The 26,368-nt window shown below is 44.7% G+C and overlaps 2 protein-coding genes and 1 long non-coding RNA gene across 3 annotated transcripts in view; 1 reads left to right on the top strand and 2 right to left on the bottom strand.

Moving 5' to 3' along the window:
• The first annotated feature begins 961 nt into the window (after window positions 1-961).
• LOC121057149 (urotensin-2 receptor-like) lies at window positions 962-25,224 on the top strand. The gene is given in 3 exon segments (XM_040530919.1): window positions 962-1,030; window positions 1,033-2,121; window positions 25,096-25,224. Coding segments are annotated over 2 exon segments (1,107 nt in total). The 3' UTR covers window positions 2,071-2,121; window positions 25,096-25,224.
• Window positions 7,829-12,812, bottom strand: LOC121057153. The gene is made up of 4 exons (XR_005813659.1): window positions 12,243-12,812; window positions 10,336-11,123; window positions 10,008-10,110; window positions 7,829-8,919 (listed from the first exon to the last, which is right to left on the bottom strand). It is a non-coding gene; the product is annotated as an uncharacterized LOC121057153 (long non-coding RNA).
• OGFOD3 (2-oxoglutarate and iron dependent oxygenase domain containing 3) overlaps window positions 22,693-26,368 on the bottom strand; it is a 44,216-nt gene continuing 40,540 nt past the window's right edge. Inside the window, exon 8 of the mRNA XM_040530920.1 lies at window positions 22,693-25,277. Within this exon, the coding sequence (XP_040386854.1) occupies window positions 25,141-25,277 (137 nt within the window). The 3' untranslated portion in view covers window positions 22,693-25,140. The remainder of the gene's footprint in view (window positions 25,278-26,368) is intronic.

Below are 26,368 nucleotides of genomic sequence, written 5' to 3'. Positions count from 1 at the left end.
ATAATAATGCTATGATATTTAGAGTAAGGGGAACCCGTGCTCAAAATACAAGCTACTTCCAAGAAGAAGGAAGGAAGGAAAGAAGGACGGAAGGACGGAAGGGAGGGAGGGAAGGAAGGAAAGGAAGGAAAGGAAGGAAAGGAAGGAAAGGAGGAAGGGAGGAAGGGAGGAAGGGAGGAAGGGAGGAAGGGAGGAAGGGAGGAAGGGAGGAAGGGAGGAAGGGAGGAAGGGAGGAAGGGAGGAAGGGAGGAAGGGAGGAGGGAAGGAAGAAGGGGAAGAAAAAGAAAGAAAGAAGGAAAGAAGGAAGGAAGGAAGAGAGAAAGAGAGAAAGAGAGAAAGAGAGAAAGAGAGAAAGAGAGAAAGAGAGAAAGAAGGAAGAAAGAGAGAAAGAGAGAAAGAAAGAGAGAAGGAGAGAAAGAGAGAAAGAGAGAGAGAAAGAGAGAGAGAAGGAAAGAAAGAAAAGAACGAACGTACGGGGGGGGAGGGAAAGGGAAAAAAAAAAATAAAAAAGAGGCTGTTTCAGCCCCAGTTTTAAGTCTGCCTCCACCTCGGTCGGTCTCTGCGCGCACCTCACCAGCGGAGCACCGCGGGCAGCCGCCTTTCCCGGAGCCGCCTCAGCCGGGTGGCCTCGGGTAGGGCAGCGAGCGGCTGGCTGGGGGCGGCGGGGAGCTCCGGGAGCAGGGGGCGCAGCCGGGGCCGGGACCGGGATTAGGACCCGGGATTAGGACCCGGGATTAGGACCGGGGTCGGGGCCAGGACCGGGGGTCGCCCTCCCCGGCTGGGTAGCCCCCTCTCGCCGCCCCCTCCCCGCGCCGCTCCGCGCCCTCAGCGGGCCGGGGGAGGGAGGAGCGGGGCGGGGGGCAGCGGCGGCCCTTCCCCGGGGGCTGCCCTCCCGCGGGGGGCGGAGCGGCGGGGGCCGGGAGTCTCGGAGCGAGGGGCTGCGGGGCCGCCGCCGCCGCCCATGGAGCCCAACGGGACGGCGGCGGCGGGGGGCAACGGGACGGCGGGGGGCGGTGGGGGCGGCGGGGGAGGCCCCCCCGGGGTGGAGGCCCCCTGCTCATCCCGTCGGCGTTCGGGACGGTGCTGTCGGTGATGTACGTGGCCGGGGTGGCGGGCAACGTGTACACGCTGGTGGTGATGTGCCACTCGGCGCGCTGCGCCGCCCCCATGTACAGCTCCATCGTCAGCCTGGCCCTGGCGGACCTGCTGTACCTCTCCACCATCCCCTTCATCGTCTGCACCTACCTGGCCCAGGACTGGTACTTCGGAGACCTGGGGTGCCGCATCCTGCTCAGCCTCGACCTGCTCACCATGCACGCCAGCATCTTCACCCTCACCCTCATGTGCACCGAGCGCTACCTGGCCGTCACCCGGCCCCTGGACACCCTGAAGAGGTCGCAGGGCTACCGCAAGGTGACGGCGGGCGCCGTCTGGTCGGTCTCGCTGCTGCTGACGCTGCCCATGATGCTGATGGTCACCCTGACCGAGGGGAGCAAGGCGGAGGGCAAGGTGAAGAGGATGTGTGCACCCACCTGGAGCGTGGACGCCTACCGGACCTACCTGACGGTGCTGTTCAGCACCAGCATCATGGCCCCGGGAATCATCATCGGCTTCCTCTATACACGCCTGGCCAGGACCTACCTGGAGTCTCAGAGGAACCCGCCCCACAAGGAGAAGAGCAAGAGGTCCCCCCGGCAGAAGGTCCTCATCATGATTTTCAGCATCGTGCTGGTCTTCTGGGCCTGCTTCCTGCCTTTCTGGATCTGGCAGCTGGTGCGACTCTACAGCAGCTCCCTGCAGCTCACCACCCAAACCCAAAAGTGCATTAACTACCTGGTGACTTGCCTGACCTACAGCAACAGCTGCATCAACCCCTTCCTCTACACCCTGCTCACCAAAAACTACCGGGAGTACCTGCGTAACCGGCACCGCAACTTCTACAGGTTCACCTCCTCCTTCCGCAAGAGGGGCTCCAACCTGCAGTGCTCCTGGGGACGCTCCATGTCCTCCAGCAACCAGTACGACTACAGCTCGGAGGCCTTGGGCATGGCCACGCTGAAGGACAAGTGAGGAAGAGGAGGCTCTCTGGAGACATCAGGACCAGAAGAGCGTCTGGCCAAGGTAGGGCTTTGGGACCCTTTTGCCCTGCAGGGTCCTAAAAACTCATTTCTGGTGGTCGCTATAGCTCAGGACAAGGTTCAGGGTGACCCCAGGTACTGTGAGACACTTTTCAGTTTTTTGGGGTTTAGGGCTGTCATGGGGAGTCCCGCCATCAGCGGGTGTGGATGAATCCTTCTCTGGTTTGCGTGCAGAAGATGAGGCAGATACTTTGTTCAGTTCTTCGGCAAACTCTTTTCAAGCTTTGCTGTGCTTTGCTAAGCTCCAGCTCTGCACCGGTTCTCCTGTGTGATTTCTCAGTGCTATCCTCCAGCTACGGCTGGACCAGATCCACAAAGGTCTGCAATTGTCCTGGGATTGCTTAACTTAGCTGCAAGCCCTGGGTTTGCCCTATATATTACTGTTACCGGTTCACAGTGTGCGTAAGGAGACCTTTAAGCCCCTTTTTCTATTTCCTGTTATATTATAGTGCACTACAGTTTGATCAAGCTCTAGTTCAGTTTGATCAAAGTATCTATTTTAAAATTCATCGCAGCAGTGCTGCAAACTCCAAGCATTTAAAAACCACGAGGTAAGCTGTCAGAAAACACTGGGTTATCTAAAAAGGCATGTAATATTTTAACTTTTCTACCCAAGATGATTTTAATCTGCCACTGATTTTAAGTTGGTCCCTTTCTCCACAGTCAACAGAGTTTGAAAAACTGAAAATTTATCTCGGAAAGGAAAAAAGAGAATTCTTATAATCCTGTCACTCAAAGAGCTGAGGCTCTAAAAAAATGACTGAGACCTGTACTGTGAGACTCATCATAAAACGGACAAATTTAACCCTGGCAAATCTCACCAAAAGTATTTTGCCTTGATGTGTTTTGCTCATTCTCTTCCCACTTAACACGTAGTGGTAAACCTCCACCATAGATGCTAGAGATGCCTGTAAACTATAAAACTTAAGTTCATAAAAGAAATTGTGATTAAAAAGTGGACCATTGTCAGGTTTCCCCTCCCACATTCTCCTCACCCAGCCCAAGGGCTGCGTTTACCAGGGAGAGGCTGCTGCTCTCAGCTGTGCTCTAAGGAGCTCATTTAAATAGGGATAAAGTTGTGTTTAAGCCATCTGCCCCAACTCTGGGGATAACTAAAGCGCAGCAAGAGTTGCATAAACTATTGTCAGCAGCTGGCAATGTCCAGGGACTTCTGAAACAACAGACAGCTGCTTCAGGAGCAGTCATTTCCACTTCCTGATTGAGAGGAGGAACTCAGCAGCACTACGGTGGTACTGGGTTTCTGTGTCCTTGGGTGATCCTCTCGTAGCATGTGCCAAGCTTTAGAGTACGTCTGTGCTCAAGCCGAAACACAAAGTGCCTACACAGCAGCCAAGGATGGGGCACAGAGAACACAGCACAGCCACATGCTGGGTTTTATGCATAAAGGCAGAAAAATAACCCCCTCGGGGCACATGTTGGACAAAGACCAGGGAAATAGGTTCCTGTGCCCGAAGTCTGGCATTCTTCATATAGGTGCAGTTTTTAGGGTGCTTTTTGGGAAGGGGCAATAAGGAACTCACCTTAGCATTGCTTACATTACTTTTCATCACAGGACTTTCTTCAAAATGCTTGCAACCCACTTTGTGGTGTTCCAGCATCGTGCAGACTGCCAAGCTGGGTGGTAGAAATGGATGTGACAGTGCCAACTTCCTTACAAACGCGGGGGACTAAAACACAGCTCTTGCTGGGAACTGGCAGGACAGAGTGGGCTTCAATAGTTGTAAAGAACTTTTCAGGAACTAATTCATTTCTTTTTATTATTAATTCTGAAGCCATTGTTCCTTTCCCTTTGCTTTCCATTTCCGAGGCTGGAAGTCACTCCCCTGTAAGAATAACACAGATAAGACTTAACTCAAAGGGCGGTGTGGGACGGCTGGAACGCGTGCGTCATCCACAAGGTGTGCCGCACTGTGCTGCTCACGGAGTGCAAGAAAAACCCACCCTGACCTGAAACAGTCCTGATGGGTCTTGATTTCCAGTGCTTGGCCTGAGGAGAAACTCCTTGAAAGCCACTGTCCCACCCCAGCATTGCAAGGCGGCCGTAGGATGGATGGTTATCCCATATGAAATAGTATATATCTGTTACCAGGTATGTAGGGGAAGCAGATGATGGAAGAGCAGCATAGGTGTCAAAAAGAGCATTGGGGAATACACTTCCTGCCTCAACAAACACGTGCTAAAACATCTAGTGCCAAACAGCCTAAAACTGTAGTTAGTAATGAGAAGGGGGAGCTGGAAGGGAGCTGTGTTTGAAAAAAATAAAAGAAAAAAAGAAAAAAGAAGAGTGGGTTACATACGCAGTTCTACCAGAGTGGATAGCCAACAGAAGAGTTTGGTTAGGGTGGGCTGTGCTCCACGAGCCGTCCCCTGGCAGGCTCCTGCTGCCCTTCTGAGCAGCACGCGGGGTGCACACTTCATGCTGTAGCATTGGAGCTGCCGACACCAAAAGGCTGAAGGAGGAGCACCCAAATGAAAGACTAAGTATGAGGTATTTGTCACTGTCGGGTTTCTTGACCAGCTTCAGCCCATCCCGTCTTGGAGCCGCTCCCCTCTCCTGTCAGGCTCTGATGAACCCTCGTGAGGTTCCTCTAAGGAGAGACCCAGTAAATTTGATGACGCCCACAAAGCATGTCGTTCGGGCAGACAAGAGCCTATTTAACAAGCAAAACTGGCCAGCGATCAGAAGACACCGCTGTGTGTAATGAATGGCAGCCCTTTAGCAGCTCAGCATGCGGCATCCCCCCGCCTGCAGGAAGCGCCGCGGAGTCGCGGCCCTTTGCAAATGCAACTCCTCGGGAGCCTCTCATACTCCCGGGGATCAGAGCTCAATTTAAAAGATAAATTTGTGTAAACAACATCTCTCTTATTGTCTCATCAGACCAGTTAAACTGCCAAAAGTCAGTAGCTTTGACCCACTTAATAAATACCCTGCAAGAGCAGATGCGTTAACTGAGTTCCTCTTGTCTGTAACTGTGGAAGCTTTGACAGTTCTCAGTGTGCTCACGTGTTGGAAACAGGCATAAAGTCTTCATATATCTTTCTTTAACAACAAAACAGGGTAGTTAACTTTGGGATTGCTGCTGCCTGCCTGTAGCACAGAGCCTAGTCCAGGGCCGACACAACCTGTAAGCTCCCATATGGGGTAGCTCTGCCTGCTGCTCACCCAGAGTATTTTGGGGAGGACACGGGACTCTGAACTTTGGGCTTGGTGGGATCTCAGTTCATGTGCACAGAGTCAATACAGGCGCAACAAAACTGCTGTAAAGCAGCCCAAGCTATTTTCTGTATGAGGCAGGAGCATTACCTGTCTTCGACACTAAAAAGGATGAGTCAGGGCTCCCAAAATCATGAGATGAAAAACACACCAGCTCTCCACAACCAGAGAGGTTATAAAGTCTTTTCATATGGAAATTGGGATAGTCACATAACCAGAATCCAGATGATTGGGCTCTGGAAACTGCAAGCATCTTATTATTTAGGTAAACCTGAAGCATCTCAGCTTGGGCTGAAATAACAGCAGGGAAGTCCATCAGGCTGTAACTAAGCAAAATGTGGTGAATTATTTTAAAACAACGTTGCTTTGGCTATTCTCCTACATTCCAAGCAGGCAAGACGTGTGTGCCCTATGCAATTCTACTGCAGGTTTAGTGACATAGCTAGTCTCTAAACAGGAGATGGTAATTTTAGGAAAGATGACAGTATTTTTGTTGCTGGGGCAGAGGTTGTCACTGCAAAACTGCATACGGCTTTACAGGAAAGAAAACAGGTTAATCACTAGAAAATCTTCTCCAACATCCCTTGGCGTTTAAATCTGTATGCCCCACTCTGTTCTCCCCCAGCTCATCAGAAAGAGCAGGCTGTGAAAGAAAAGCAGCTTCATCCTGAGTGCTCTTTCCTTCCTTTAATCTAAGGTAGTATCTACTGCAGCAACAGCAATTTTTCTGTTTTCACTTGAAAAAAGAAAAGGCAGGTCCTTTGTGGGACAAGTGAGAATACTTGTTTTCCCCATGCTCAGGAGAATACATTTGAAGCTCACTGACTTTTTGCAGACTTCACCTTGTATCACACATCTTTGCTCATCTTCCTCCCCACTTTTTAACAACACATTTGCAGTAAACGCTTAAAAGCTCCACATTACAATTTAATTGTGTATGCAAGCAAATCATTAACATTTAAACTCCTATTTAGCAGTCATTTCTGGTGCCTATTGTGTGATGGAATACCAGGAAAAGCAGTGGAGGTGATTTTATGAGCACTTTGTACCTCCCACGGCATGCTGCCCAGTTATGTTAGCCCAGGAGATCAGGCAGGGTGACAAGGTTGCTCTGCTCAGAAGCAAATACAGAATCTGCTCCCCTGGCAGCATCAGAATAGAAAGTGCACAAACTTCATAACTGAGCCCAGCCCTTGAGCAGTGGAAGCAGATAACGCACATTTCAGAAACGCCGGTCAGCCCCGGAAATTTGACCGTTGTGTTTTGGAGTCCCTCTGGTGGCAGGAGCAATCTTGCCTCCTGAGGTTCTCGGGAAGGAAATTTGCTTATTATTTCAGGTTTTAAAACATAGCGGTTGCACACAACCAGACTACGTAACAGCACTTAATTTCTTTAAAATATAACATTGCCACAACATCTCCTGAACAGAACAAGTCTGTCAGGCAGAGAAAACCCACTTCCAAGTGCTAACTTTGCTCTCCCACCTTTCTTCCTATGCTGAACCTGGACGAACTTTATCCCTGTCATTTTGCACAGCAGCCTCCCTGGCAGCACCCACGGAAACACCCGGAGCTGGTGACTAACTACAGCTTAGCCCAACTACAGATTGCTTTTGCCATATAATATTGGTTGCTGTTGTCAGTTTCAAGTTTTTCAGGGGAATTGGAGAGACTTGGAGTTAATTGCTATGGCTTGGAAGAAATAAATTGCTTTGTCTTCAGAACTGTAGCAGCAGCTTCACAGAAAATAAGTACCGTTTAAAGTGATTATTATTACTGCTATACGAGCTTTTTTTGCCCTTGATGGGGAGCGTACCTAAAGCACAGCGGAGGAAAAGGATGCATCAGCTGGGAGCAAAGCATCCGGGGGATTTGGGTGGCCCAAAATCCCCCAAAAATCCCCCCAAAAATTGGGGTGAGTTTTGTGAAGGCAGGGGAAGGAGCTCGATGCCAGCTCACTTCGCCAAACCTCTAGGATGCAACAGGCAGCTGTGGGACACCTGAAATCAAAAGTTACTGAGGTGTATTAAAACCCTAAAGGGGATGCATATCAAAAGCCCCACTCAGGAACCCAGACAATGCAGAGTTTCTGGTGTGGCGTGTCACCCCTGGGGCAGCCTCACTGCAGCCTGGCGGGTTTTGGGTGCCCAGAACTGAGCTCTGTGATCTGCGGTCCCAGATGGAGCCTTCCTGGCCCCAGAGAAAAGGATCCCAATAGGACACACCAAAGCAAAACTGCTGCAATGTTTTCCTTCCTCCTGTCCCAACACAAGAAAAGAAACTATTTAAAGAGGAAAGGGGAAAATGAATCCTGAAGAATTCTTCTGGCATTCGGGCTCTGCTTTTCTGATTTTCTTTGGAACTCACTTGTAATTTAATTTTTAATGTAAATGAAACATTTTTGTAAACACTAGGAACCCTTCAAAAGTGAGAAGCAAGGTGAAGAGTTAAGCACTTGTTGAATTTATTAGGGAAGGCTGTACTTCACTATTGGGGAAGATCCCACCCAGGCTCTCCATCAAGCTCTCTGGAGGGAAATCAGTAAATAACTTGCTGCAACAGCAAACCACTCCGCATATCAGCTGTGCTTGGCAGAGGACACAATCCTAAGCCAAAACGGTGCTAATGGGGAAGAAGTAAGATCTGCTAACTTTGTCTCAGCGTGTTTAGGCCAGCGTCTCTCTAAGACGTCGTCAGCCTTTCCTTGTGCACGCCCAATAGGATCTTGAGTTCAGCTGCTGAATTCTTAACTGAAAACAAATACGATTTCGTCCAAACAAAGCAAGGAAGATTCCTGAAACTAAATGTGGTGTGTCCATAAACACCGAGTTTTGGAGACAGTCACAGCTTCATATATGTGCTCCTGCAAACCTCATCAGGGACTTCCATCAAATTCAGAACATTTCTACAGCTTTTAGTTTACCATATCGGCTTCAAATTTGAGAGCCACAGGGGTGGCTCGTGCAAGAAGCCCCGCAGGAAGAGGCACTACATAGCAATGCTTCTAACAAAACCCCACTGATTTCAATTGACTTCCTGCTTTTTCCCTCATAACAGATTGGTTTTTCTTTCATTTAGCACTGTAGAAGGGAATGTCTTAGAGAAATGACATTACTATGAAATCAGCTGGAGCCTGAGTTACCTCTCCCACCACATTTTGAAAGCTGCTTTTGCCGCTTGGTTCGGGAGCGGTAGCAGCACTATGCAGGCAGCAGCAGCGGTTAGCTGATCCTACTTGAGTGTGTGTCTTTATCTTCCTTCCCATCATCTGCCGGTGGGGACTCACAGGCCATTCATCCTGAAAGCTGCTGATAAGTAATGCAGGCAGGCTTGAAAGCAAGATAGCTAATAAAATCCAGAGGAGATTTACAGGGGTTGTCATGCTGCAGCCACCTATCAAGACAGCGTTTGACATCCAAGCTGAAGAGGGAGATTACTGTGAATGGGAGGAGGTGGGAAGTCTGGGCTTCTCTTTCAGAACCGCCATGGACTTGCTGCATGACCTCGGAGAAGTCACTTGCCCTTGTGCCGCTGCTCAGTTTGCCACCTAGAAAACAACGATGCAATTTCCATGGTCTGCACGAGTGTCTTAAGACACCGCTAATGCGTGTGACATGTTTTGAGATCCGTGGTCTTAGGTACAAAAGTTAAAAGCTCTCCTTTTAGGAGTAACTCAAGATTCCAGTTAGCTATTAATGGTCAGATGGAGGAAATGTTTGTGTACCAGAAGAACTTCTCATCCATTTTTAGATTAATGGCAGCCAGTCAACAAAGATTATAATTTAGCCCCCAGCAATGGCAGCTGCGCTTGGCTGGCATCTCAGGGAGCACGGCTGAAATGGTTCCGATAAAAGCATCATCATTTCACTGCATCAATACCCTCTCTACAGCCTCTCCCCGGGTAAGAAACAATAGCAGGAGCTACGGTAAGGAAGCAAAATCTTTCTTCTTTACCTCCCGGGAGCCTTCTTCCCCACATTGTGGGTTAGGAGCACTGGGGTTGGTGAAGGTAAGGGCAGTGCATCCGTCCCAGCCACAGCCCATGCCACGGCCTGCTCCAGTGCTCGATCCTGATGCAGAGGAGGCTGAACAGAGAGAACGATCCTGATTGCTAAACACAGCAGTGCTTCCCTGTCATTTCGTTCTTGGCATCCTTTTAGAGTGATTAAATCTGTCGAGGAACCTCTGCCTGCCTTAGGCATAGCACAAGTAATTCCCAACAACAGAAGCAGAGGAAATAGCAACCGACTAACTTTGCTTCGCTGCTTTCATTTGTCTGTTTGCTTTAATACAAACACGAGTTTATTATGGCAAGCATTTCCCTAATTTCAAAGTGCCGCTCTGTCTTTGCAGCAGCTTCTCTCAGGGAGGATGAGAAAGTGAAGCTCTGCAGCCTCTGGTGCCCAAAGTTATGGGTAAAGCTCTTTGCAGATCTGGGGGCCCACACTGGAGGGATGGGGACAGAGCAGGAGCAGCATTTGCCCTTATTTCTCCATCCATCCAAGTGAGTATTTTCTCTACCACACACTGTGTGCCCTGGGTACTCACTATCTATCTCTGTTATTCAGAAAAAAAAATAAAACCTGCAAGAAGTCTTGGGTTTAGTTGGATAAAAGGTAAGAAAAACTTTTAAACCTGTAACTTCACAGCCTGGGAGAACCGCTTGTGTTCCCCTGCTCCCATCCTTTGTGCTCATCATCCCAGAAGGCCCCCAGGTGTGGGGAAAAGGCTTCATTACCTACAAAATGCAAAAATGAAATAGTTAATGTGCCACACCAGATTACTCATTAATGAGATCAGAGAGGAATTGCTTTAGGCTGGCAGGAGGCTTAGGAAGGCAATACTATGTCAGCTTCACACTACCTCCAGCGGTAAGGCTTTACATCCAGTGTGGAAATAGGGAGGGGGAAAGAGGTAGGCTGCCCTGAATGGGCTCGTGCCTCACAGTTTCTTGAAATCTTACCTCCTAGCAGGTGTTTAGTGCAGAAAAGTACTTGATCCAACCTTGCAAATCCTCCTCTCTTCTCATCCCGTTTGCTGTGAGCATGAGGACAGCCGGTATGGGAGACCCTGAACCCTGCTTTGCCCCCATGGTGCAGGATGAGGAGTTACAGAGGTGGCAGGGAAACAGGAGCGTGAAGTCCCCGGTAGCGTCAGGGCACAGAAAGAAGACCATTAGGTCAGACATCAAAAAAAAAAAAAAAAAAAAAGCATCCAAAAAAGGCATCAAAGCTGCATCTTAATAGATGTTTTTGTCCTCCCTCATTCTTCAGTAAATGTTTAGCTTAGAGAGCTCTGAGGCTTGTGTTTCAAACTCTGCCTGTGGAGGGTCCATGTGTAATTACAGACTTCAGCCCAGGACCTACCTTAACGACTTTGCATTCCCGTCATTCTCCACAGGCTGACTCTTCTGCCCACACTGAACGAAGCTTTTACAGAAAGATCATGGATCAAATGTGACCGTTTAGTTTGTCTGTTCAGTGAATATATGTTTGCTTTTAGCATGTTCCTGTCCTTGGTGTTCTTATTTTAATCTTCTGTTTTTCTTTGGTCTCTGTCTGCTCTGTCCTTTCTTTGTGCTATTTTTCCTTCTGGGCAACAAGTTGCAGTCTCTCCCAGAGACTCTGCTCCCATCCTCACTTTGCTCCACAGCAACAAACCCTGCCAAACCCTGAAACACCCAGGGAGAGTTTCGAGGCTTTGGGGGAAATTTTATACCTCTTGAATTTCAAATCTGTTGTTTCAGGTTGCCTGCAGAGAAGGCAGAAGTGTCTAGTGATTTCTACAACATAATCAGAAAGCAGGCATGTCACTGCAAGTGTGATTGCTCTAAGCAAATCCTTCAACTCCAGCAGAGAAGTTACATCTGCATAGCTAGGAGCACGATGTGACAAACATCTCCTTTAGAGTGGCTCCAGCTTAAACCTCTTCTGGCCCCTCGGTTGGGCTGGTCCATCTGTTTTTGCAGCCCTGGGGTTTTAAAGGGTTAAGCTTTTCTCATTTCTAGCTTTTTTTTTTTTCTCTCCTCTACAATCAAGCCCAAACCAATTGTTGCTTCTGCCGATCAGATTTACTGTCCACCCCCCAGCCTGTGAATCCAATACAACCAATGGGCCATGAAAAGAAGTGCTTACGAAACCACATCTTCAAATCTATTTTGAAAAATCATGTGTGAGAAGCTTCAATGCACTTGAGCTTGTTTAAATATCACTCAGAGTAGTAAACGTCTGAATTCATGATCCAACTTCTTTTACCCTACTGCAACTAGAACTATCTTTAAAATTTGTGCTCTTGGTTGATTTGGGCTTTACCTTCTGTTTTCTCCTTTCTGCTCTCTAAGTGATGCTGTGGCTTCCCTTCCAGAGATGCATGTCAGCCCCCAGGTGGCTCTGTAAAGCCTTCTGAGGCAGAAAAAAGAGCAAGGACCTTCCTGAGGGACACCAGAAACCTTTATATATTTGCTAGAATACCCTTGAAAATGTAGTACTGCAGATTTGGTCCACACTAACAATTTGTATAATGGTTCCTAAGTCTTGGAGCAACCACACACTTAAGGACTCAGCACGGAGTGGGGGTGGAGGCAGTTTTCCTCCCATTGCCTCTGAAACTGTTTTGTTTTTTTCCTGTTTGGTTTTCAATTATTTGACTCACACTTTGTGGACTTCATTTCCTGGCACATTAACAGCTGGTGGTTAGAAAGCTGCAGTTGGCGAGGGCAGTATCTGGAATGGATAGTAATTACTCGCTGAACTCATTATAATTGTTCAGTTATTGAATAATTTGGAAAGCCAAGCAGGGGGAATATTTGGTTAATTAAGAGCTCATTTAATCACTGCTAAATTTATCCTTCCAAAACAGTGCTCACCTTACCTGGATTTGAAAGCCTTTGTTTACCAACACTGCCGGTGGGAAGCAGGAACACTCTCTATTCTTTGACTGAAGTTGATGGCACTTGCTCTTTGGCCTTTGGTGCAACGTTTTTGTTCCTTATTCCCCACTAGGTCTGGCCTTTCCATGTTTTTCTTCATAGGCATTGAGATCTCTCTGAAGCTGTTATCAGTCTCTGATGAGATGGTGAATAAGACACAATTCATGTGTAAGCACTCGGGCACTTCTGGGACCAAATTCTCAGCCGATGAAAAAACTGCACAGGAGACAGAACAGCAAAGTGTGAGAATTTAACAGAGCCCAGTAAGTGAGAGCAAGAGAAAAGCTTTAGAGCCCTTGTCGTTTTTCTGTTGCTGCTGATCTAACACAGTTGCTGGGCACATGTTTCCCCTGTTTCAAGCTTTAGATAATTTAAGGCTTAGGAAGCAAGTATATCACTCAGAGGATGCTTTCTGGAGCCTGGACAAACTTCCAGGGGCTCTGGGGAGTCTGCAAGGCAGTGCTCAAGACCAAGGAAAAAAAATCCTTTACAGCTTATTGTCATGTTTTTACTGGTGCATGAAGAATGTCAAGTATCTGTATGAGAATCCAGGCAGGCTTGCAACTGAAAGGATTTTATTTGAAGACTTTTGGGGAGAGTTTTGAGGAAAGGACTGAAACATCATTTGAATCAAGATGAGTACAATTTAAACAAGAAGCCCAAAGCAAAATAATTATATAAAACTATTAATTGTTCTAAGTTAAGTGCTTTAATCCTTTGTCTGAGATTAATTTAACACATGATATTCTTCACGCACAGCATCAGTCGGGTGTAACTACCACCACAAATGCCCACAGGATTTGGCTGTCAGCTGGCACATGCTACCTGGGAGGGTATCCCTCCTCCCAGCATGCTAGAAATTGCAGACATTCAGAAAGGAGAAAAAACAAAAAGCCAAGCCTTGAAACCCTTGCTGACCACAGGCAGACTTATTTCCCCTTTGCACTTCCAAAGTCTCCAAGATTTACAGGCTTCTCCAATCCAGTCTGTAAAAAAACACACACAAAATAAAGTGGATGAGTCTGTACTGAACCTCATCCTTCACAATATGACTCAGAACAAAGTAAACTTATTCTAATGTGTACTCCATAAAAAAAGAAAAAAATAAGCCAGATCCTGTATCTCTGGAGACATACCCATCTTTTACAGCGGCATTCGTGAGCTGCTCCTTTGTGTTTTCCTTTTAGATTAAATGCTGCAAAGAGAATGCTTTTTCCGAGCAGACTCTGCAAGGTAAATTCTGCAAAGCAGAAGAGCTGTCAGAGCAGGTTGACTGTAAAACCTGACAACCTTGACAGCCTCCTTGCAGCAGTGCAAAGCCATGTCATTTCTCCAGTTACCCGTGGTTACAAAATTGTTGAATGAAATGGAGTCCAAACCCGTCGAGGATCGTAGCTCTCAAACAGGCGGAACAAGTGATTTGGAATAATAATAATAGCCAAGCACGCTGCTCGGGCCCTAATTCAATGCTTTGCCAAACTGCTTCAAATTAATGGACCTTGCCCATTCAGAGCTTGGGCTGCTGAGGGGACGGGGAAGTTCCTGGGGGGATCTGGCTGACTTTTTATTTTCCTTCCTTGAGAAGGGACAGCCATAAAGCAGCTCTTCAAGAGTGCTATGATTCCAAGCAGAGAAGTGTTATGGGATGTCCTCTGCCTGCCCCCCAGGGAAAAGTAACACGTTTTCAGCAGCCAGGTTCCCACCTGTGGGGCTGGGGCAGGGGCTGCTGGCCCCAGGAGCTGCCAGGCACAGGGGCTGCCCTCCTTGGACGTGCTCAGCTGGGGCCACCTCGTGATCCCGACCATGCTGCCAGACAGGGACAGATCCCCCAACACATATATAATCAAAGCAGTTCCCTAACTGAACTTTTTCCTAACTGTTCTTCCTGAAACTTTTGGCTTTAAAGTAACGCTTTGTGTAAAACACATTTCTGCAAATTAGCTTAACAAGTTTCAGAGGAACTTTCAAGTTAGCACAAAAAAGAACAAAACCCACATGCCATTGTTTTAATCATTTGGACTTGCCTTTGCACTTTCTGGCCCTTCCTGCTGAGCGTCTCAGGTTTCTGCAGACATCTGCCACGATCAGCCACTGATCTCATTCCCTTATGTTACCTGCTGGATTTGGGAGGTGCTGTGGTGGGAACAGGAGGACAGCAGTGCCATCAGGATCTTTTCTTCCTGTTAATTTTCCCTGCCGAAGTGTCATTCTGCAGCACACTAGGGCAACACGAGTTTTCTGCCTCTGCTGTCAGCCTCCTTCCCTTGCTGGTAGCCAGCAAGCCAAGAAGCCAACATCTACGGGGTCCTGTTAGCAAAGGACAGCTGCAGAAACGCTGCAAACTGCTCTGAACTCTCAATCCTGTGTGAATCATCTCTAAAAACCTATTTCATTTGCTTCACCAGTTTTACCTTTTCCCATTGTGTGTACAGGTGTGATATCAATCCCCACCAAGTGCCATTTGTTCAGACCAGCGCTGTTCAGCACTCAAGGTCACCTGGATTTAGCGCTTGCTTTTCAGCACCTTCTCAGCAATGGGAGGTTTCACCTTCACACAGCTCTGGACAAGGACACACTGAGTAAGGCTTCGCTGGCAGCTTCTTCTCCAAATGCCAAAGCCTTCTCCCTCCAGTCCATCCTCATCCTTTCTTTCAGTAGCAATCAGCATCCTACTGTCACCCCGACTGCTCCCAAGCCAAACCAGCACCCCATACACTTCCCATCACCCATAATGTCTTGCAGAGACCCACAAAAGAGCCCAAATATCATCTCCCATTCCCTTCCAGGGAGTCTTTTCTGCTGCCAGCACCTCCCTAGAGCCTCCCCACACCTGGGAGATGTGTCCCCCCACATCCCAGCTGTAGACTCGACACTATCCAGCCCCCCCCCATACTCTGCACCTCTTCCCAGGGTGGTCTCTGCCACCCACCTTGTGAGGGGCCGACGGACACCAGGGCTTTCTTGGCTTCCTATACGGGAGTGCATGCAGTCAGTTCTTGTAAGCATCGCATTTTACTGCTTCCTCCCAACATAAACTGGACAAATTGATGGAGTCCTGGCCCCCAGGATAAACAGCGGCTCCGCTGTTTAGAGTAACTGTCTCCTGGGAGGAGAACCACACAACTCCGTGGCCATCCCTGCTGCTGGGTGCGGGAGGTGGCGGTGCCCCAGCAACACCAACACCACAAACGGGAGCAGTCTGCAAGGACGAGCAAGACTAGAAAGAGGCTGCGAGGTGAACTCAGGTGCCACAACAGCCGTCTCAAAATTACTGTGCGGAAAGAGGACTGGCAAGCTTCACCTGAGCCACTTCTTAAAATTTCTACCAAGGGACAGTTTAAGTTAGTGCCCAAATCCAGAGGTTGGCTTTGGTTTGCAAGGTACCAGCATTGCAAAATTCGTATTTCAGATTAGTTTCAGCATTTTAGCTGTTTAGCAGTGTTGGAACCTCATGTGGCTAGGACCCATTCTTGGCTATTATAGCTAAAAGAATTTTCAAAATTAATATTTATGGCCAGGCCAGTACTTTTGAAAGAGACTCAGATTAGATAAGACCGCTAAGTCGCGCATTCTTTCCACACCTGCATTCTTCCCAATGAAATAGTAGTTCCCAGTTTCAAGACAGACAGCTTAGAGTTGGATTTCACTTGTTCTGGTACGACCGCTTGCATGCTCCAGGACTAAAGCTGGCTTGGATGTACACACGCAGTCCTCACCTCTCAGGGCCTTGAACACAACTGGAAAACACTTGTCTCCTAAGTGATGGTCTTGTGCAGCCGCAGTTCTCGGACTGCATTCAGTAAGCAAGCCAGAGAAAATCTAAATTCCTTTCAAAGGATTTTGCAATACCTTCATTCTCCACTTTCTTGAAATATCTTGCAGGGAAGGGGGCAGCTGTACATCCTAGTGATCAATTTTAGATTAAAATGAAATGACGGTAGAGCAAGCATATCACTTTCTATTTCCACCTTTGTCTTCTCCATGCCACAAAGGAGCCCTTGCGAGTGCCTAGAAAGTGGGGGTGGATGCCCCGAGGAAGCAGTGAGTGCAGCCCTAGGAGACAGGCTAAGAGCCAAGCTCAGTCTTCCCACCACCACACTCCCAGCCCCTGCGTGTCCATCCATGGCTGGAAGGAAAGAAAACTGTGGATCATTGACACTGCTCAGCTGCTGGGCTGGGGAGAGGCAGACAATGACATTTACTTTTTCTATTAAGTTAATTGATCCACTTATTCATTCACTCCATTCCATTTGTTAATACCAAAGCTTTAGGGCTCAAAGCTCTTCTGTTTTTCCAGTTCCGTGAAATGGTTTAATTAGAGATATTACCACTCCTTATAACCCTTGCCACGTTTGTAGCACTAATATATAAGCCCTTGTTTATAAATGTACTTACAATCACAGTTACAATTATGTTTCCCACTCAGGGGAATCAGGTGAACAGCACAGCTGCTCTCAACACCTTGCCTCTGCCTTGCTCAGGATCCTGCAAGTCACAGGGCTGCCGTGACCACAAGACAGAAAAATTACTTTTGAGATGCTCAGGTCTAAACTACCTCCCCATAGGATTCAGCTATGGAAAGGTTTTGATTACTGCCCTTCTGTGCATGCTTAATGGCTAAAGTATTTCATTTAAGGAGAATGATTAGGAAGAGGACAAGTTTTAATGGCCTGCTCAAAAGTCTTGATACAAATCCTAGCTACAGAGTTGAAACGTGTTTAACTTCTCTTGGAAGTGATAATTTTTGCAGCACGCTGGCTTTCACTGACTCACAAGCCATCTGGAGGTGCTAAAAGCATTTAGCAAACAAAGTCAAGAGGTCTCAAGTTCCAGTTCTTGAGATGAAAATACTAAGGCTCAAAGGCAGCAGGCAGTCAGCTGTGAAGATGGAAGACTTCAAGGGTCTCAGCATTAATAAATGTGACATGAGTGAGAGCCTTCATCACCACCTGGACTGGGTGCTTTTAACAGGGCACTCTTCAAGATGAGAACAGCATTCCTGAGAAATCCACATGCATTTATTCTGAGCCTGTGCTGAGGCAGAAAAATGAGATTCTATCTGCCTGTCTGCGGTCCGGACAGACAGAGATCTCCAACAACACACGTATGAAACAAGAAAGGGAAGATGAGTAGGGAGAGGGCTGGGTTCGCAGTTACTGTGCAAGTACCTAATAGCAGAGTAGGACCTCCACGGACCATAGCAGGGAGCAGGTGCATGTCCTCACACCTCACCTGAAGGATTTCAAAATGAGTAAAATGTTGTCCTTTCTTATAGTACCACAAAAAAAAAAAATTAAACTTTTTTTTTTAACTGGAGAGATAATGTTCATTTCTATGCAATTCATTTATGAATGTTTCAGTCTTCTTAGATTGTTTATTCATAAATCTAAATCCTGCCTATACTACTATACACAGATGTTATGTATGTTACGTATGTTACACCACCACCTAAAAAAAAAACCACAGCTGGTATATGCAGAGGAAAGCTTAATTCATTATTTTTAAATAGATGGATGAAACACAGCTTTCTTAACATAGCAGATTCAAAATTCACTATTAATTAAAACAATATTGATGAGATAATTAGCCCAAGGTGTTAGGGAAGAGGTCCTGTTGAAAGGTTTATGAAGGGATTTAACAGCAAGAGCTTTGCTCCCTAAAAGCTCACAATGTCCAGTTGTTGGTCTGATTTTTTTAAAAAACAAAAAAAAAGCAGGTTGGGGGGGGTGAATTCAAAATCGATATGGACATTTCAGCGTGGGAGAAATCTGCTGCTCTCTAACACCATTTTATCACTCTGACTTATTTATGTTATAGTTCTTGCTCATGCTAGTAAACAGCAAAGTTTATTTGATCATATTCCTCCCAGTGGAATGGAATTCCTTCCTAAGTAATTTATCTCCCTCTGAAACAGAAAAAGAAAAATAAGAAAACACATTTATTGCCCTCAACTTCAGCAGTGAAACAGAAATAATGCAAGTGAAAGATCATTTTTCTCATTCCTTTTCAGTTGAGAAGCACAAGGAATGAATGGGCTTAGAGCTGGTCTGGTTTCACAGCACCTTTTTAAGTTTTGAATCATCTGCTGAAACATGGCCTTCTCTTTTTAAGAGGGTGTTCGGTGAGTCACATTTAAAGCCCTAAATGCAAAGAGGACTCCCAGAACACATCTCCTCTTCAGTAACAGCATATACCAGAAATAAAAATGTTTGTCTACTATAGGGGATAGAAGAAATTACCATTCACAGTTTGCCAACTCATGTAAAATGAGTCCATTAGAACCCACCATTGTTTATTTCCCCCCAGATTTAATGGTTGCCGAATTAATACGCCAAGAAGGTCACCTACAAGGCGTGAACCACCCAGAGACCTTGTCTTGGCAGTGAAAAGCAGTCTCAAAAGAAAACATAAAGCTTTTCTGTGAAGTCAGCAGCAAAGTATCCTGGCACCCAGATAAACAGCTTAATATAATTGTATAAACTGATGAACAAAAAAAAAAGCCAAATTTTCAAGGTGTCTGTCCAGAAAAGTCATAGCTCATTAACCTACTCAGCACTTTTTGTTTCTTTTCTTGTTTTGGTTAACAAAAGAATTTGAAGGGTATTCATTTGTAAAACAAGCCTTTTGAGCGCTAAAGGCCTCTTAGAAGAAATTTCCAGAAACTCTGTAAATCGCTGCCTCTCTCTATAAATTAAATATCATTTCCTTCTAGGAGAGGTGCTGATTTCAGGCACATACCCCTGTGCTTCTGCACCACTGAGTCTTCAGCTTGAAGGCTCTGATGAAGGTCCCACGGAGGTACATTAGTTAATGGTGCATCTGACCTGACAGCTCAAAGATTCGACCAGTCCAGATTCCTTGGAAAGCCTCATGATTATCCAGCAGTCAACCTAGATATTTCAAGGGTTTAGCTTTGTTTGGATGCATTTAAAGGTTACAGAAATAAAGGAGACGGTACTTCTAGGCTGCTTTATCAATTTCACAATGAGAAGTTTCTAAGCAAGGCATTTCTCATGATCCTGCAGTCTGATCTGCATGTGTAGGGTCCCATTAAAATCAATGAGACTTCACAAAGGAGGAACTCTACCAGCAGGGATCCTTTAACAAGATCACTTCTTTAATGCAAACCTGCCTCGGATAAAGAACATCAAAAAAAGTTTTTCTTGTATGTTTCAAAATTCAATATTCACTATCTACAAGTTACCATGAAAAGACAAGGATATTCAACAGCGGACAGCATAAATCCCTACCCCATCGTTATTTCAGCCATATAAGAAAACAGGCAAGATAAAAACAAATACCTCTTTGAAATATAGGGTGTCCTTTTAAGCATGGACAGTGCCTGTAGTAGATGAACAATAAGAGAACATTTTAAAAAAAAATGCTAAAGAGTGGAAAAAAAAATTGAGCAAGATTTGACAGTTTCACCAAGGTCAAAAATTCTTCTTAAAGATTAATACACTTCATGGGCTAAGAAGGTTATAGGAAAAAGCTGGCTTTTTTGAGTATGGTTGAGAAAGATGAGCTAAGTGTGAGTATGGCAGGGTCTGTCCACTGAAATACACCGGGTGTCAAAGACAGTACGGAACTAAAGCAGCCTGAGGCATTGCTATTTTAAAGCTACAAGTACGGTAAAGCTACAATTAACAACATGGGGCTTGCTCACTCTGTATCCCAGGCTGTTCAGGGAAATCTCTTGCTTTAGGACAATCCTAGTCCTTTAGAAACTAAGGGAACAGCCATGAACCTGCATTACAGACCCCAGACAGCACACAGCATGCTGCCTGCCTACGAATTGGTGCTGGTATCAGCATGACCCGTCCCTGCCTGAGACATGGGCTCTGTTGTGTGTTTCCTGGTGTGTCCATGTGGCTGCAGCCTTCATCAGACAGCACAAGGCCAAGCACTCCTCATACTACTACAACAGCAGTGCCAATACCATCCTGCAAGTGTCCCAAACAATTCTAGCGAGCCAGGCTATGAATAAGTAACAGACTGCACTTATGCTGTAGGTAAAAGCTTAAGTATGCTAGGACAGAACTGAGAGATGCCATAAGGGATTTGAGGGGAGATGATGGACAGAATCAAAGACAAGCGTGCAGTTCAGAAATGGATCGGTTATTTTCCTTCCTGAAAGGCTCTAGTACAAGCCAACAACGCTTTTATGGAAGATAAAAAGTGCCTATATGGATGCTTCAGGGATAAATGGGCTATCTTTAAGGGAAAGCTGAACGGTAGGTTTCAGCAAACATGCTGTAAAATTAGCTTTGAGTTTCCTAAGAAGGTTTACAAAAGGAGAGATAAAGCAAACTCTGCTATAGTTCTCCACAGTGTTTTACAAGGAGCAATAGACACTTACCGGGGAATTACCCACCACTTTATAACAGCTCTCACCGCCGGATTTCCTGAGAAGTCTGCCTTCTTGAAAGAGGCTAAAATGATCGATGCCTGCTGCAGCCATCTGTGGTTCATAAAGGAAATAACTCTTCTGCTATTCTTGGAATCTTTGGTTGGATTTCCTCACAATAGACTCAAAAGGGAGAGACAGGAGCCGGGATTTTCTTTCTTTGCTTGGGGGAAGAGGAGTAGGGTGGCTGTATTTCCCCCTGCTCTCAGCAGTAGCACAGAAATGCCCTGACCTCCAGCAACATACCTGCTTTGCTCCTAAGATTCAGACAAGGCAGAAATACTGTACAAAGCCAGACACGAGTGCTTCAGAGATCCAATTCACGTGTAAAGGCAGTGCACAGACATCTGAGTGTAGATGGAACACAAGGAAAGGAAAGCTGTCAAGGAGAAATTCAAAAGTATTAAGAATTGCAAGTGAAGAAAGAAAACCATGTTTTCTTGATAGCACAGTCATTACCAATGCCATTTAAGTTTTGCTTTTATTTTGTTCTACACATCATGTGCTACAGCCTCAAAATGTACCCTGTTGAAGTTACCTTATAAATCAAAGCAAATAATTAAGACCTGAAGCTAAATTTCTGATGCATATCTAAATTAAAATCCTTTTGTACGTAGAGCATCTTGGAAAGCATTTCCGGACTTGAAATTCATTTAGATGGAGCTACATATACAATATATGGACAACACATATTTGGAAAAATCTCAGTGTAAACATATCTTTCCAAAACTTCTGTTGATTTATGGGGAATTAAAGTAATTTGGAAAAAAACAAAGATTATACAACTGCTTACAGAAACAAAATTTTTAAACATGAAAAATCCCAAGAAATCCAGTCAGAGCTCCTAGAATCAACTTATATGGTATTAATAAAAATAATCATAAAATTAAATAAAATGCATACTATAGCATTTAAAGCTAGGTTTGTGCTAGAGACCAGATCTGATCTAACATCTGTTAGCTTTAGAAGAAAGATATTCTCCGACACCTTTGAATAGAAGAATAATTTTAGGGTAGTACAGTTACATTGAAGTCCTCCAGAAGCCTCACCCAATGTCTAAGCAAGGATTCAAAGCCTGACTTGGTCTCCTGACATATTTTCTATTTCACCATGGCTTCTATTTCACACAAGCAGGCTTCACCTTTCTTTAAGAAATGTTTTTATTTCAAAGTACAAATTAACATTCCCAAATACTTGAAATGAATATGCTCTAAGGTACAAGGCTGCAAATTTACGTCCAGACTTCACCCCAGTTCCCACCGAACATGTATTGACCTTTCTTTACTTTATTTGAACCACAAGGGCTCTAAACAAAGGTTTTCACACCCCCAGGAAACATCAAGCCAGATTTTGTTTTTACCATGCGTTCGATTAAGAGCACTTGTCTGCAGCAGCTTGGCACCAGATTTATAGGAGTTTAATAGAACAAATCCTGCCCTCGACCTAATCGGAGTTCTGAGAAAAAGAGCACTGCCTTTCCCAGTAGCAACAGGGAGGCTGAACCCGAAAGAAGACAGGCAGAAACATCAGCAGAAATTAAAGTATTTCAAATTCAGAATTACCTGTCAAGAAACGGGGAGAGAGACGCTTAATAAAAAGTTATTGGGGGCATTTATGGGGACTAAAATAAATTAAGTCAAGCTTATTTCTAACAATCACTGAATTCTGCAAATTCCAAGCTGCCCCAGGAACATTAGCCTTTCTGCTGTTATTATTTCCCTGCTGGAGGCTACGTTTAGAATCTTTTAGATTGTATTCTACTTCCTCATTTGCTATTTAATTTCTTCATAGATCTAGATATTGCTTTTAGTAGTCCGGATATTGAAGCTTCAGATATAAAATGTTGATTAGTACTGGAACACAACATATTGAATTATTATGCTCCTTTCAAAACGTGAATTCTCTTACCAGACACAGCGCAAGCATTTTTCACAAATTGCATCTGACAGGTTTGGTCATCACATTGAACACATTACTAAAGCTTAAAAAATCCAGAAACCACAAATACCAACTTGATTTTATTTCTGAATGTCAGTCAATTCACAGCGCGGGAGAAAACACCGGGTTTGGAAGATATTACGACACACAGAAGCTTCAAAAGATTAAAACCTGAGAGCAGATTAGTTGTGATTTCCCCCATGGTCCAACATGGTCTTGTTAAGAAGTATTTTAGAGAGGGCAGCTCTCAAAGTGCCATTTTCACTTAGCGCAACTCAAAGCCTGCATGACAGAGAAGTAACTAATAAACATTTATAAAAATTTGCAAAGTCCTTGATTTATATGACAGTGTTACAGAGTAGTGAAAAACTTATAGTGAAGTAAGAATTTCAGGACACAGGACCTTAGCCTTGAGAATCAAACCAAAATCCACACAGAGGTCCACTGATATTTAGATTCTACTGATACTAGATTATTTTTGTGGAAAAGGCCCTGCATTTAAACCACAAAGTGATGTCAGAAATCAAGTTTTAACCCACTAAAGCTGCTGCTGGTGTCTGATCTTTACAAAGACATACAACTTTGGTGTGAGGCAACTTTCTTTGAATTAACAGGCTTTGAGACACGTATTTAGATACAGAACCCAACTACTATTTTCCTAGCATCCAGCCCTTTTAACAATTCCTTATTAGCAAGGATGCCCTTCTCAGTTTTCAGAAGACATGAAATTATAGAAGACCAATTTTGCTGGTGCGCCAACTTAGAATACTCACAATAGCACAAGTGCAAGTGTCCAGTCATTCTCTTTGTTACATCTTCAGTGTAATCCCCCCATACTTACAATTTCCATAAAAGGAGAGATTAAAACAAAAATGAAAATTACATGAAACTGTATGCATTAAAAAAGCACATCCCCACATTTTCATTTTCATAGAAAAGATAGACTATTAATAAACCAAATCAATGCTCACTTCAAAATTTGAAGAAAAAATAATTTTTCCTATGATTTACTTAAAGTGTTGACCCACAAAAACCTTTGATTGTGGTAAGAAAGCAAGGCAGTTGGCAAGATTACTTGTTTTGTTATTTCATTTGTACAATGCAATCATCTCTTCCGCTCTGAAGTTCTTGTAATTTATTATTCAAGTAACACCACAGACTAATGATTCTAGCTAACAGAAAAGAAGTCTTCATGTTAAACCAAAAAAAAGAAGTCTATAAAAAGCTATTGATAGACTTTCCGAAACAGATAAAACATTGTTTTGTACAAGCTAAACAGTACTTCACTATACAGGATTTGTAAGTTGGGTCAACTGTAACAAAAATCAAGAGTTTTCTTAAACTTGGTCTTAAAAGTAAATTTTGGCCCAATAAATAGATGTTTTCAAAGTGTTTTTACAATTGAGCTCCAGCTCAAGAGCATTTCAATTTAAAATGTAAGTGGTTATCAATTTCCTTTAGAGCCCACATACAACAGACACTGGTCCAGGTGGTTTTGTTATCCGGCTGTCCAAGCAGCAAGTCAGGGTTTACAGGATCAAGTCTAAGGGTCCCAGCACCAACACATGGAAAACTACCACAAAACTAACTTTCTTCTCACCTGTGTCCCTCCCAAATCCTACTGTCCTAACTGGGAATTAGCTAATGATGAATGCTCAGCTGAATCCAGAAAACTGTCTGACTACTTCTGCCCAGCTCTCCTTTTAATATATATACAATTTACATGGTTATATGGTCAAGCCATTCCCATAAGGAGCTCTTAATAACTTTAGTATGGGGCTTCCAACCAGGAGATTAATCACTTTTCTTAAGACACCACTTAAAAGTGAGGCAAGTTGGGAATGCTGTGTTCTGGTAAGAGGAACCTACTGTGGTGCCATTCCCTAATGCACCACAACATTTGTAATCCTAAAGTGATGTGCTTTGTGGCTAACTAAACGGTTGTATTTCTGACATTGTATTAACTAGTCCTTGCTTGTAGCAGAAAATATCTGTAGTAATTTAATTAAAAAAAAAAGTTCAAGTAAAGCCCAGTAGTCAAACCACAGGTGTATTGCCCACTAATGCCCATGCTAAAGGAGAAAACATTCCTCTCAACAGGAGACATGTCCAAAAGAATAGCACTCATCCTGCTGTATTAATTAGGTCAAACTTTCCAAATCCCAATAGTATTGGAAGAGACTATAGAATTTAACAACAGGTAACAGCAGCATGTGGTGTCGTATCAAGATATGGTCCAAAAGGTGGTTTGTATCTTTTAAACTGAAGAATAAAAAAAAAAAAATTTACAGAATGTACCAAATTTAAGATGGTCCTTAAGGCACTGTTTGCAACACTTACAGAAAAGGACATGTGAAAACAAAATGTATTCCAATATATTAACACAGCTGGGAAATTCTAATTGAATGCAAGTCTATAAAATTATCTCCATTTTTCCCCTCTTCTTGCAGGGCTTCTCTCATTCCATTCGACCTCACGTTCCATCCTGGGAGGAATTACGTCAGGACTGGATCCCCAATGCCGTGGTCTGGGTTGCAAGTGAAGGAGATGGTGATGGCATAGCGAGTGCCCCAGCGAACCTTTTCTACCCGATGAAGGTTCTCTGACCCAGAGGTGAAAAAGGAAACCCGGCCTGTAAAGACAAAAGCATTTAATCAGCAACACAGTTTGCCATTCAGCTACCAGCCCTCTACGCAGTTTTGCTGTTGTTGTCTCAGTCCAACTGTTCCCTAGCTACCTGAGAGCCCACAGGTCAGCCCAGAGCAAAACTGTTATGAGCTTATGCTGCACTCTGACAGCTTTATGGACTGTTTAAGTGTATGTTAATCCTTCATGCTACAAAGCTGGAGACATAATTCTACCATATCTCATAGTTTATAAAAGGCAGGAGGAAGCCAAGAACATCTGAATCCAGTTCTTAGTTGCCTCAATTAAAAAGAAGAAAAAAAAAAATGAAAAAAGCAACCCTAGTGACTGTCAGCAAAGTGTACTGATTTCCTCCCTTCTCCCCTTCTAGTCTGAGCTCTAATTTTAGACCAAAGAAGGAGGAAGTGCTACAGAGGTGGCAAAAGGTCTTCAGTGAAAAAAACGCTCAGCAGGTTTACAAGCAGCTGTGGCAGCTTATCAGCATCATACCAAGTATTTGCTATAGCTTTTTGTGCACAGTCAGATCACTCACTGTTCAGCCAGGACAGAACGTTATGTATCACTCTTGTATACCAATTATTTTTCCTTAGGAAGAAACACTCCATCAATACATAGGCTTGGAAATTGTTTTACAGATGCAAACGCTTACCCCTGTGTTTCATCCCGTTTAAGTTTTGGGTACCAGCACCACCAACCTGCCTCGGGGCTCTCCAGGCCTTGGGTTGCTTCAAGGTGAAAGCCAGTTACTTTGGGGATGCCAGCAGAGGTATACTAACATCCCACTTAACCAAATAGCAGACTGGGGCGCTCTACACTTCCACATTATTTAACCGTTTTGAGAACATAGCAGTTTAATGTTTAGCAAGTAACTTGGAACTGAAGCAACTCCGTAGGACCACTCAAATTTCCTGAAAAGCCAGTAATACTCATATGCACAGCTGTTTTATCCCAATACAGATTAAAGTTTGTTAAAAGCTTATCTCAAGGAACTCATACAGACAATCTGACTCTGCCTGGGACCACCAGGCCAAACGAAACACTTCAATGCCCAGTTAAAATCCACACAAAAACAAGACA

This window comes from Cygnus olor, chromosome 18 (assembly GCF_009769625.2).
Source record: "Cygnus olor isolate bCygOlo1 chromosome 18, bCygOlo1.pri.v2, whole genome shotgun sequence".
Taxonomy (NCBI): Eukaryota; Metazoa; Chordata; class Aves; order Anseriformes; family Anatidae; genus Cygnus; species Cygnus olor.
This window is presented reverse-complemented; position numbering and strand designations above follow the sequence as displayed.